This window comes from Pinus tabuliformis, chromosome 9 (genome assembly GCF_031772625.1).
Source record: "Pinus tabuliformis cultivar Carrire ecotype Pingquan chromosome 9, CPIR1, whole genome shotgun sequence".
Classification (NCBI taxonomy): domain Eukaryota; kingdom Viridiplantae; phylum Streptophyta; class Pinopsida; order Pinales; family Pinaceae; genus Pinus; species Pinus tabuliformis.
In genome coordinates this window covers 1,272,607,630-1,272,621,893 of record NC_142307.1, presented here as the reverse complement: position 1 = coordinate 1,272,621,893, position 14,264 = coordinate 1,272,607,630, and the positions used below count along the sequence as shown (strand labels likewise).

The 14,264-nt window shown below is 34.5% G+C and overlaps 1 protein-coding gene across 1 annotated transcript; it reads right to left on the bottom strand.

Moving 5' to 3' along the window:
- Positions 1 to 435: 435 nt before the first annotated feature.
- On the bottom strand, positions 436 to 1,020 carry LOC149153192 (exocyst complex component EXO70A1-like). The gene has a single exon (XM_089443730.1). It carries the CDS (start codon positions 1,018 to 1,020, stop codon positions 436 to 438), a length of 585 nt encoding a protein of 194 aa, XP_089299856.1.
- Between the last annotated feature and the right edge of the window lie 13,244 nt (positions 1,021 to 14,264).

The window sequence follows — 14,264 nt, the reverse complement described above, 5'->3', positions numbered from 1 at the left end:
ATGTATCCAGTTATCCCATTTACAAGTATTCCATGTACTCAATTATCCCCTTTTTTTGTCAAAATAACATACAATACATTATAGCATTGCAGCCACTCTTAGCAGATTCGATAATTTGCAATAATCTTAGCTGGATAATGAAAACCTAATAACTTAGGCCCCACTAAAGACCATAAATGCCTACAATACTACATGCTTTGCACCAAATGCAATATCTGAATATTAATTTCCCAAGCACTCACATACCCTATATTAAAAGCTTGTAATTTGATAGATTGTGATGATAAAAAAATCTATAAGTAATTAGCGGAGACCTCCAAATTGACCAAAAAGAATAAGGGTGCCTAGTAATCATGCGGTTATGTTTAAGCCCTAACCTTCCCAACCTGGAATATCTACTTTATTTCAGTTGGAAAATCCAGTTCTACTTGATCTCTATGTAAACAGATGTGATAACATAAACTCGAGTTGCTCTGGAGTGTATCTGAAATGCTTGCTTTCACTGGCAGAATGATCAAGCAATATGCTGAAATTTTCAATGTAGTTCCTGTAAGCAGGAATTACATCATGCTCAATTTTCGTAAAGGTGCCCTCTCTGAGCTCTTCATCAGAGATCGACCAATTCTTGTGCTCTTCATATAACTTCTCAAATGCAGAATTGAATGAGTGAATTCTCTGCTTAAACAAATCCATGGCTCCTCCTTTTCCACCACTAGACACAACCAGTCCATCTCTGTTCAAAAGCTTCACCAAGGGAACCCATACTTCCTTTTCATAACCTAGAACTTGTTGGTTAACCAATCTCTTCCTCTGCTTTAGCCATGCCTCACCCAACATATTCCCTAGTTTGCTGTCTCTGGCTCTCTTGAATATATACCAATAATTATTCATGAGGAATATGTGTGACAATCCAGATGCATTGTATCCCGTGGCTCTGGTATCCAAACTCAGCTCCAAAGAATCCATCACATGACTAACAGCCTCTGCAAGGCTTGTGTAGTTCTCCATTCCCCAGACCATTGCCATAACCTCCTCATATTCAGTCAACATAAACTTGAGATAATTCACATTGTAGCTTGTAAGCTTTGGTGGACTCCCATCAACAAACAACCCCTGAATCCTCCTCTACTTGTTTCCCAAAGTCCCACAGAACTTGACATGCACTGTACAACACGTGCTTCTCCATTTCGCTCAACCAAATCCTGATCTCCAGGAATTTGGGCCCTTCAAACACCACCCCAAAGTCCTCCTTCAATCTCTCCAATCCTTCAACCATGTCCAACAACTTGAACAGCTTTTGAGGCTCTCTCTGGCTCAGGGAAACGACCTCTCCAAACTCTATCAGTGCTTTCATACCGCTTCCTAAAACCAATTTCTGAAAGAAATCTATCCACAATTCAATATCAAATGTCTGAAAAATCCTATTGCAGAGCTTCCTCTTAGAAGAAACCAAGACCTTCACTGTCTTCCTTAACACCTCCAACCATTCTGCCACATGGTCTTCTAGAGCAGTCCACTCAAGCTTATCAATAGATTATGAAGAATTATATCTCAGATAATCAGTTTCCATGCTCTTGAAGCTCGCTCTCATGCTTTCAATCCTAATCGAACCATAAATATTCAAGCACTTTTTAGCTCTGCCAAAGCTCTCCAAAATCTTTGCAATCATTAACTGAAACAATTGGTTCAACATTTAGTCATTCTATGTTTCTTCAATAACATAAACACAGGAGCATGGCAGATGACTCACAATGCTCACACCTTTTTAGAACATTGATTGAAGGGGATTTGGCTTACTAATTTGTTTTATATTTCATTGTACATTTAACCGTCAATGTGAGACATGCTGATATCACTGACAGATGCTAGCTAAATCAAATGACAACAATTTATGAATGCAAAGAAGGGTTATATTAGTTAATAAGTAGAAACTAAGAGCTAAAAAAATAACCATTTATCCCAACATCTCATCTATTAGGGCTTGTGAAGGGGCTCGTGAAGATGGTGCTTATTGTTGAAACTTCTGAGTACATTCCCCTTAACTTGCCATGCAAGCCTATTCCGTAATCTCAACACATGCCCAGTAAAATTTCATAGGTGCATAGCTATTTTGGAAGGCATGCAAGGGTTTGGAATGTTTTTCTGTTTGACAGATCCATTTGTACTCAATTCAATAATCTTGGTGATATATTTTGGGAAAACTACGTTAGAGATATAATGGGTGTAGTATTTGCCGTGAAGTTCTCTACATTTATAAAATTTTTTTTTCGATGAGCAGCAGTCCATTGATATTTTTTTCACTAAACTTAGGGTTTAAGTAAATGGAAAGACCTAAGGCACCTGCAAATGCTAAAACTCAATTTTATATTTTGCTTATAGAGCTATTGGTTCATTGTAGATTGTAGATTTTCACTTGAATGAATGTTGTTTTTTATTTTTTAGGATTCTTATTTTCACTTTTTATGATTAAAGAATTTGACCTCTCAAACTTTTATCCAAACTTCCAGTTTGTACCCCTTATTGCGGGGAGACGGCATGATTTTGATGAAACTCAAGATAATCAATTTGAAATTTCAAAAATACTTTACTTCAAAAATACTATATATAAACGTTTCAATGCTAGATCTGTGGTGTATTGGAGCCATTCGTCCCCCTGCGTGGCTATTTGCATGTTGGTGGCATGTGGCTGTTTGCATGTTGGTTGGCCAACGACTGGTGACAAGCCACTATAATTGTTAATTACGAAGGTGAAGAGTAGTTTCTTGTCGAAGAAGCACGTTCCTACAGAAGAGATCTCATCAATGGTGTTGATTAAGATGACGGAAATTGCAGAGGCTTACCTTGCTATTTGAGTTGGGTTCGGTTGCATTTTGCAAGTTGGAAGTGGTGTAGATCGTGGACAAGCAGGATAGATTGTGAAGCGCTATGGATTGTGGAAGGTAATCATGGCCAAGTTGGATAGATTGTGGAAGCTGGATAATCGTGTTCAAGTTGGGGCGATTCCATTCCGAGGCTAGTGAAAACATTGCCTTAAACAGATCAATTCGAGGTAAGTTCCCCTGCGAGGAGATGATCTCACCCTTTGTTGGGTTAGGTGCGAGGTTAGGACAGGTGCATTGGGTTGATTTCCTGCTGGTCTATAGAAAATGAATATCTGTAAAGCCAATGTGACCCAAATCTTATCCATTTTGGCCGGTTGCTCATACTATTTCTTCTCCCAGAGCTCATGTTCACCCTTAACCCATTTTTGAATGGATAAGCAAATGAATATGAAGAAAACAAAATAGCGTAGCTTCAAGAGAAATTCATTCCTTTCATAGCTATAGATAAAGAAGGTTGACTCTCTGTTCCCTGGAGCTCGCTCCACCCCAGAAGACTGGGTGATATCTAACAACATCTCTCCAGGAAATCAATGGTGCCCTGGTTCACTCACCAACCATTGCATCAATTATTTCCCACCGGTATCCATCAACGATTGGATAGTCTTAGTCGACTGCTTGGGCGGAAACTCATTCAACTCAACCAACCTTGAATACTTAACATGGGATTGCCATAGACAACAAGTGGGCTACATGCACACCGTCTAATAGTTAATCTACAACTTTTATGTTTTTATGAGATTATATTTACTGTAATTTTATTAATTTTTCATTAAAAATTTTAATTTGCAATTTCATTATTGGGTTGCTATCGGCGTGTCAAGGAACAAATCCTGTGCCTCAGCAATATCAGTTTCGATCATTCTCATTGTTTGATACCTGGTCCTTAAATCATTTGAGTTAATTCCTTTGGCCTGGTAATTTCTCTCCTTTTTTATCTCTACCATTGCCTGGGTTGTTTCCCCGCCTTCTGTGGATGGGGACATGGGAATTCCTTGAACTCAACATCATAGTTATAACTCAGACTGTTTTCATGAGTGACTTCTGCATGCATCCAAGTGAACAACTTTTTTGCGGGTACCTTGCAATCTGGCTACCACCTCGCATGGATACTTTGTTACAGCCAGCTAGTAAGTCATTTGGTATGGTTAGTATTCTACCTCTTCCTTCTGAAAGGGGAAGGGGATATATCTCGTCAATCGATAAGGAAAAGTTAGCTTTTGTGGCTAAGGTCCTTTTCCGGAATCTATCAGCTAAGGCCATGAGTGAGAAGGACGACTTACCGATGACCTGCCTGGAGTTAAGTCATAACCATACTACAACTCCAACCCTCCATAATCTTGGCTGGCTCTCTTGGCCTGCTTTGGCCCTGACTTTCTTCTTCGCTCTCCATACTTTTGAAACATTTGACAGAGCATTCACATCTTCAAATACGTTACGCCTTAGCAGTCCCGTTATGCCTTACTTTCTTCCTTTGGCTAGCCTTGGGTGGCTTTGGCTTTCTTCTTTCTCTAGTTAGTTACCAATAAACCTTACTTTTCTTAGCTAGAAGGGGATAACCTTTTGAGCTCTGGCTTGCGATTTGTAAACATGACTCGCAATTAATGAATCAGGTTCTCACTCATTACTTTGTCTATCCAATTGAAAGCTTCTTTAAAGCATTTAATTAGCAAGTTCAGCAATTGGTTTTCTTTCCAATCTCCAAAACAGATTCTATGGCCCTGGCCATATGAATAGTGAGCATTAAAACCATGAATCTTCGATTTAATCTCACTTTATAACCGTCAATGTGAGACATGCTGATATCACTGACAGATGCTAGCTAAATCAAATGACAACAATTTATGAATGCAAAGAAGGGTTGTGTTAGTTAATAAGTAGAAACTAAGAGCTAAAAAAATCAGGGAACCATTTATCCCAACATCTCATCTATTAGGGCTTGTGAAGGGGCTCGTGAAGATGGTGCTTATCGTTGAAACTTCTGAGTACATTCCCCTTAACTTGCCATGCAAGCCTATTCCGTAATCTCAACACATGCCCAGTAAAATTTCATAGGTGCATAGCTATTTTGGAAGGCATGCAAGGGTTTGGAATGTTTTTCTGTTTGACAGATCCGTTTGTACTCAATTCAATAATCTTGGCGATATATTTTGGGCAAACTGCATTAGAGATATAGTGGGTGTAGTATCTGCCGTGAAGTTCTCTACATTTATAAAATTATTTTTTTCGATGAGCAACAGTCCATTGATATTTTTTTCACTAAACTTAGGGTTTAAGTAAATGGAAAGACCTAAGGCACCTGCAAATGCTAAAACTCAATTTTATATTTTGCTTATAGAGCTGTTGGTTCATTGTAGATTGTAGATTTTCACTTGAATGAAAGTTGTTTTTTATTTCTTAGGATTCTTATTTTCACTTTTTATGATTAAAGAATTTGGCCTCTCAAAGAAGAAAGTTCATGCATTTTATTGATTGAATAATATCAAAGATAAGGGCATTCGAGATCAGGGTGTCTTTCCAGCCCAATATTTTAGGTTTAGTTTTAGTGATTAAGAGGCCGGATGCAAGATCCGGCATTGGGAATTCCTCTAATTGCACAACGTTGTAGAGAACATTTTATTCGTGCCTTCTTTCTTCCTGTTGGACCTAGGAATATTAATATTCTGAGTATTGAAGTGGGTGTTTGGAGCCTAAAGTTTTGGTTGATTTTCTATCACTACGGCTGGCAAGTGATGTTAATAGCAATATATAATACATAATTGAGATATAATATATAGTTGAGATGCTACTCTCCCAAAATCATTTCTGAAACTTCAACGTTGGCATAACAAATGCAGATAATCACATTCCCTTCTCAGCAAGCAATAATTAGGTTATCAAACATCTCAGACTGAAACGTAAAAAGAGTAGGTGCATTTTTATACTTATTTAATGGCATGATTTTAACAACAAAATATATGATACAGTGCTATTTAACAAAATCTGTTTTCATAATTGAAATAAATTCGCCAATTTTTTTAATCTTGTGAATGGATTGTACACACTTTTTAAATCTTGTGAATGGATTGTACACACTTAAGGGAATTAACAACATTGGCATAACAAATGCAGATAAATCACATTCCCTTCTCAGCAAGAAATAATTAGGTTATCAAACATCTCAGACTGAAACGTAAAAAGAGTAGGTGCATTTTTATACTTATTTAATGGCATGATTTTAACAACAAAATATATAATGTAGTGCTATTTAACAAAATCTGTTTTCATAATTGAAATAAATTCGCCAATTTTTTTAATCTTGTGAATGGATTGTACACACTTTTTTAATCTTGTGAATGGATTGTACACACTTAAGGGAATTAATTTTTCCTCTATTTGATTTTGTCTCAGCAAAGGTTTCTTTCTTCATTGTTCCAAAATTGTTTTTTATCATAGTAATTTTTCTGCATAGAACTAATTACAGTCACCATGATGGTAAATTAAAGATAATGCATGCAATTTTCTTATATAAATATGAATTACTTTTTTATTTACAATATTTAAAGACATCTCTTGGAATTTACAATTTGTCATGGTTTCAGACGGGTCAACCTTAAGCTTGAACCAAACCCAGATGACAGTGACGCATACCAGAATGCTCACAAGGATGATCTCACTCATTGCTGGTTCTCGGACACTTGACATCGTTGTTGCCACAGATGTAGATTTGCTCGAGCAGATCGTTGTCATGGTTTCAGACGGGTTGCCCTTAAGCTTAATCCAAACCTAGATGACAGTGACGAATACCAGAATGCTCACAATGATGATCCCCATGGCCATCTCTGTAATAATTATCAGACTCTGAATCAAGGGAACCACCTTGCAATCCTTGGAGCAGGGCCTAAATCCGGTGCATGCCGAGCAATTGTAGTTGCGCTGTCAGTTACCAGTTAGAATACAAGCCAAAGACTGATATAGGATTTGGGAGAAGGTCGGGAAGGTGACACCATGACAGATCCCAAAACATTTACAGTCAGTTGAACTTGGGAGCAATATTATTTCATATTTGCTTCTCCATGGACAGAACACGCTTCTTCATTAACTATTTTTATGTTATTCATAACTTATTTCAGTTTTTGATCAACGATCAAAATTCATTCAATCGTCTAACACCACAAATCCACAGTGAACAATAGGACACGACAACAGCTAGGGAAATTCATTTGAAAGAGAAACGCCTTACGGCTTAAATATAGAAATATTCTTAACTCTAGATATTCACCCCTATTTTTCCATGAATATTATTAATGTGTAAATAGGTTTTGTTAGGATACCATGACTTATCAATACCACTTTTCCAAAAACCATAACTCATTTCAAAATCAAAATATTTTTTTAAATATTTTGTTTTAATTTTATTTTGTAATTGTCAAAAGAGTTTAGCTCAAGCGGTAGAGGCACATATAGTGTTTATGGAAACAAGAATAAATTAATAAACATAATTATATATAACTAAAATTATAAGTCTTCAGAGTTGGAATGTTTATGTTGGAGGTTCTTATTATTAAGTTAGGTAGAGGTTTTACAACTTAATATTGTGGAGATATTGTAATAAAGAGCTAGATCAAAATATAATAATAAAAAGACATAATGTCAACTTAATTAAGAAAGTAATAATAAAAAGTGAAAATAATAAAAATATGGAAAAGATATTGTCCCATTACATTAAAAAAAATTATATTTATATATTTAAAAAATTCCTAATTTCATTTATAATTGTTTTCTACTTTTTAATATGAAGGAGACATGTAATCTTTTTGCGATTCAATATGGAGTTGACATGTGATATCTAAAATTAATATTGATGTTATAGTCTAGTGTGAAGGAGATGTGTGATTTATTTTATGTTGAGTTGATATATATATATATATATATATATATATATATATATATATATATATATATATATATGTTATAGTCTAGTGTGAAGGAGATGTGTGACTTATTTTATGTTGAGTTGATATATATACATCAAAAAAATATTTTAGCTTTAATTTAAAAAAAAAAAAACACATTTTAATATATATATTGAATAATATAATTTTATATCAATTTTATATGAAGAAAAAAATGTAATTGAATACAAAAAAAAAAAAAAATCACTTTATACTGTAAAGGAGATATGGAATTATTTAATTTTTAATATGTAGTTGTTATGTTGCATTTAAAACTATTAATAACAAAAAAAATCAATATATGTTATAAATAAAATATTTTAATATGCTGAAAATATTTCAATATCAAATATGTATATTGTATATATTATATAAAACATTATAAATAATTTTTTTTTTTTTTCATTTTTTATGGTTAAAATATTTTATTAGTGTGTTGTTCAAGATAACCAGGTATATAATTCTTTTGATGGTTAGCGTGGAGTTGACACATGGTGTGTGTAATGAGCATACATCCATATTAACCCTATATCTATCAAGTGCCAATAGAGATCAAATCTCTTTAAGTACAAATATTTCTTTAAATTTTACACTTTATAAAATATTTACATTTCAAAAAATTTAATTCTTCTAAATACTTAATAAATTTAAAATTAAAATAAATCTATACTAATCATATATCAAAATAAAATACAATTTTCTAACAATCTAACTCTACTACCTACCTTTCTATAAAATCTTAGTATAATGCAAACTAACCTGATTTTTGATTTTGTATTAAGAAAACAATTCACAAAATGTACATGTCTAAAAGTACAGCTCTATTAATCTAACCCTAAAATCTTAATGTGACACAATAAGACAGGATTTTAGATTTTATTTTAGAAAGAAACTCATTGTTTGTTAAAACGTCATTTACATATTTGTGAATTTAAACATGATAAAATCACATCCATTTCAAAGTTATGAACCAAATCAAAACACTTATAAATGCTTATATTGAAATTAAATTGCTTATACATATGATTTAATCTAGCTAAATCCGACAAAAATATAAAAAACTAAACATATTCCCAATAAATAACCTTCCAGGCAAATTTTGGATGACTATTTTGAAATATTTATTTTTCCCATCCTACCTTTCACTCAATTTTCATTTAAAAGTTTATCACAAATATTTACTCCTACCTTTCACTCAATTTTCATTTAAAAGTTTATCACAAATATTTACTTTTTTATCTAACAATTATCATTTAATTATTTTCAATGATTACAAAACAACAGACATATGTTATCATATAATCTTGTTTATACTTTAGCCTCCGAAAAGAAAAAATATATATGCTACCGTGTAACCTTGTTAATAACCGACTTGAAAACATCTAGAAAAATTTAATGGGAAACCCCTTTCTTATACAAAGGACACTTTGCATCACAAAGGATTACGATTTAAATTTTATCATTCAATAAATCTCAATCCCTACCTGAGAACAAGTATATGTTACCTCGTAACCTTATTATTTATTATCCCTGCCTCAAGTAGGTATTATGCATTTGGTTTTGGATTGACTATCTATTATTTTGGTCAAATCTGTTAAATTTTTTTAATTTTATAAAGTCGAATTTTATGATTTATTTTTTTATTTACAGGTAAATTTTTTTATTAACATTTTTTTTTTTTTTTTTTCGATGTGGTTCACGGGGCACCGGAGGTGGGCCGCTACGTCCACAGTGAGAAGCGGGGCAGCTCCACCCGAAGGGAACTGCCGGTCGGCCATATCAGGCCTAACCCCGAGGGCGTCGAGGAGATTTGACCCCATGACCTCCCAAATCGGGAGAGTACTATCAACGGGAACTCGACCATTTGAGCTATCCCTCGGGGCTATTTTTTTTATTTTTTTTATTAACATTTATTTGTAATATTATTAACATTTATTTGTAATATTATTAGCTCGAATTTTTAACATTTTATTGAACCATGACTTGGTTTAGTGTTGTGTACGTCTTAGTGACTGATACCAACAATCATTTGCGATAAAATACCAATTCTCCATCCATCGTCGTGCAGGGAGATGAGTGTCGACACAAGGCGAGTTGTAGGATATTACAATTTTGTTTGACTCGGGAATAAGACAATACAAATAAAAAAAAAAAAACATAATGTCTACTTCATTGTTGGCTAAGTCTCGAGGATTAAAGATATTCTGAAATTATCATTCCTTAAACATCGATGTAACCGTACGTTGTAATTTTCTTTTATTATTATTACTATGCCAAGCAAACCCTCGAGGATTAAAGATATTTTGAAATTATCATTCCTTAAATATTAATGTAACCTTAGGATTTAATCTTTGTTTTATAATTATTATTATGATGTCAAAGCCAATCTAAATTAACGGGAATCTAAACCTTAATACTAACTTGAATTTAATATTTTTTCTTTAATTTAGTTACATTTAAACTAAGAGGTAAGGAGTAGCTACTATGTAGCTCTTGTTAATACTTGGCCAGAGAAATTTATAGGGAAAAACCATTCTTATATAAAGAACACCTTACATCATAGACCAATTTTTTTTTGATGATTTAACATCTATCACTTAATAAATCCGATCCCTATATGACAAGAAGTATATGTTTCCATATAACCTTGTTAATACTTAGCCTCCAAGAATTCAGATTAATTTATTATTGGGAACCGAGAATTACTAAGATGGGGGAGGTGAATCATTAATTAACACTTTTATTTTATTTTATATGTTGAACACTTAAACTTTTAATTGCATACAGTTAAGCAACATATGAGAGACCAACATTCACATACATTTGAACATAATGTTTTACATGGAAACCCTTCTAGGAAAAAACGACCAAAGCTTATTTTGTATTATGATGATAATGAAGGTACTAACTCTGATTACTTCATATGTTTGCGAGCAAGTACTCATAGGAGGCCTCCACCCCCTTCAAATCAAAAAACCATAATTTGCATAAAGGCTCCAAACTCTTATAATTATAGGCCCCTACCTGCTTCAGCCAAGTGTTCTACTTTTCATACAATTTTCAAACTGAGAACAATGACCTACCTCAGTATTACAAAAGAAACAATGACCCTTCTCTGTTTTCTCTCTACATCTACCTCTTCTCTGTTATGCACACCCACACTCAGATGCCTTTGTCTCTGCTCCTTCTGGTCTGCTACATTCTCTGAGCTTCACTCAACATACTTGGAATTGGCACACAACCATACAAATTATTCTTCACCAGGTGTAATATGTTGTATTTTGAATAATAAAAATAATTTTATTATCTATTATTCCTATTTCATGTTATACATAGCGATTTGCAGTTTTATGCACATTTCTTATTTTCTACAGGGTTTCTAATGTTTGTTTTGCATATATAAAAAGAAATAGCAATAATTATTCATTTCTTGTTAGGGTCATTTGTGACCAGTAGCATAAGTGAATACTTAGGTACAACTACTAAGAATTTTCACAGTAACAGATGGTGACTCCACTGGGTCTTTAGTCGCCAATAAATGACGACTCCACTAGCCTAAAATTTCAAAATTATGGTGTGTTGTTTCAATTTTCTTCAACATTTTTTTTCTCTCACTTTTTATTTCTATTTTTAGATTATTACTCTTTCCTGGAAAAATTCTGGTATTTCTGGGTTTCCGCTTCTTTTTTGCAAGTCACAGGTACTAGCCGCACACGAGACAATACTGTTTGCAACAGATCTCTGGAGAAGGACCTTCGAGGAGCTAACACACTTTTTGGAGGATTATCTGCATTGGGTAGTGCAACGTTTGGGCCAAAATTTGCACCAAGGTATAGAAATCAAGTCATACCCCACGTTGCCCAGTTTTTCTACATTTTTCAAAATTTTTCCGAGATTTATGTCTATGTGTTGAGAAGGTTTTATTTACTATTCTTGTTCATCCCTAGGCCTAAAGTCTCTTAGTAATTTTTCTCATTTAGAGGAAGGAAACAACCCCTTAGGGTTTAAAGTACACCTCTTCTGTTTCGTAGAAAATTTACTAAGTTGAAGAGTCTAGTTTGTAGAAATTTCACTCACTGTTTTCCAACATTGTTTTCCCTTATTTTCATTTTTTTAGGCCATATTTATGGCACTTTGTTTCTCCTTAAGACTTGTGTCACATTTCTTCTTTAGGATCCTCTTAAGTTTCCTTTTTTTTTTTGCAGTATGTTTTCTACTATTTTCCAGCACTTAGCCGCTTGTCTTTGCTAGTTTTTTCCTACATTTCAAAACATTTGGCCATTCTAAACCCTTTTGACATTCCATCTTTTGGTCTTTTAGTTTCTTTGGGTTACTTGTTTTTTTCATCACTTTTCTTGCTGCTTGATAGCCTTTTTTCAGTGGGGAATTGTGTGTTAAGCTTGTTGTTACATTACTGTTAATTTTTAGTATCATTTGCATTTTTTACAATTTATTTGTCAAAAACATTGGCATCATAAAACATGCTTTAATTAACCCTTCGAGACACACATTTTACAAACACGCACACCCTAAGTGAATGAGAGTTTGGTTAGCACTACCAATCCAAGACTTTAAACACTCCACATTAATAACTTAACTCACATAGATTTAAACCCACTTGGGCACCAGGGCATTAGTTCATTATATTCAAAGCCACTCTTTAGTATGGTGACACTATGCATGTGAATCCACAAATTCACCCCATTTGACTCATATATGAAGTACCAAGTGAGATTGGAACTCCACTATTTCCTTTCTTCAATTGTATCTATCCATCCTTCCCATACAAAGGAAACCATAACAACAAATGGTGAAAACACAAAAAGCGCATAACCATATTATGTACATTCATACATGTGTTTGGAATCCACTATTCCAAATACATCTGAAATATCCATAGCTGAGGGGCACCTATGCCCCTACATTTACTCATCATCCTCTGGAGGGTATTATGCCCGTGGTGCTAGATGCTTGAATCCCTTATTCGAGCACTTAGAACACAATGTTGCTCCATCAACTCATCCAAAAATCCACCGTCTGGTTTGTTCGCTATGAGCTCACCAAGTTTTAAGGCTTCCTCCTCTCCAAATTCTCTAGCAACTCAATGCAAAAATGATTTGGATTTGGGGGAAAAAATCCCTTTTGTAGGAAAAACCCTAGTTTTTACCTTAGCCATTATGAGAAAATCATAGCTCGGTTTGATGAACCATTTACACCATTGGAAAGCTCTCACCGAGCTCTATAATGGGTCTCCCTTTGTTTTTGGTAATTTGAATTTTTTTGGGAAGGCATTTTTTCCATGAGGTCTCACTTTGCTGCTTATTAAAATCAAATCTCTTCATATGAGTTTCTCATACTCTTGAATCACTTTTTCTTTGCACCTGTCAACTTATGTGTCACATTTCTTCATGAGTAACAATAATTTACTCATGTCTTCATGGTCCCCATGAGGCCTCTACCTTATGTTAGCATTATTGAGTCACCCTTGTTCAAAGAATCCAAGATGAGTCATCCCTATATCCCATGGAGTCTATTCAATGTCCTATTGAGTCCTATTACATTATAGTATCCCCTCCATGTGTTGTATTCATATTGTCTTGCACACATTTGGCCTCCAACTATCCTAATCTTTGTTTGAAAAGCTTCTTCTGAGTAATTGACCATCCCCTCTGGAATCGTGTTAGCCATTGCCAGGTAAACCTTTCATATTATTCTCTAAAAAGGGAAGTCATCAGTCTAGCGATCATCTTATTTCCCCATCATCATCCTTCGTGGCAGTCTCTATCAGTCACATTACTATGATACTCATGCCTTTGTTGAGGACTCCTCATTACCTCTACTCTGGCAAGCCCTCTACTGTTTAATTCAACACATCTTTTCCAGGAGAATGGTCTAGAGGGTGGTGTACCTTGGTTCCATCCTTCATCATTGTTCAGTGCCTCAGATCAAGCAAATGGAATCACCATTTCCTTTTGAATTAGTTGTTTCTTGTGTTATTGACTCCAACTCACTATTGCACGATCGAGATTTGTACACTTGATGGTCCAATTATCCAACAAATTGTCCCAACATTCACTAGATATGTGTGAGATTATCTAGACCTCATGAGGGGGTGGCCCTTTAGATAGATCCCCACATGCCTGGATGTTAGCAAATCATGATACGACCTCAGATATAGTTCCACAGATTTGGCTGGCTCGGTTTCTTTCTATCACAAAGCCCACAACATGCACCTTTCTTTCAGATGATCCATTCAAATCTTCAGATCCCTTTGCTGTTCAACATGGATTCTTTGGTTGTGATCTCCCCCTCATATTAGCTTAGGCATTATGTCTTGTGTACTCCGTTCAACAAATTTTATTATATCATTCTTGGTCTCTGTCTTCTAGACACATGTATATGGGACTCATTCTATCATTATATAACTTTTTGGCCCATTGATGCCATCATA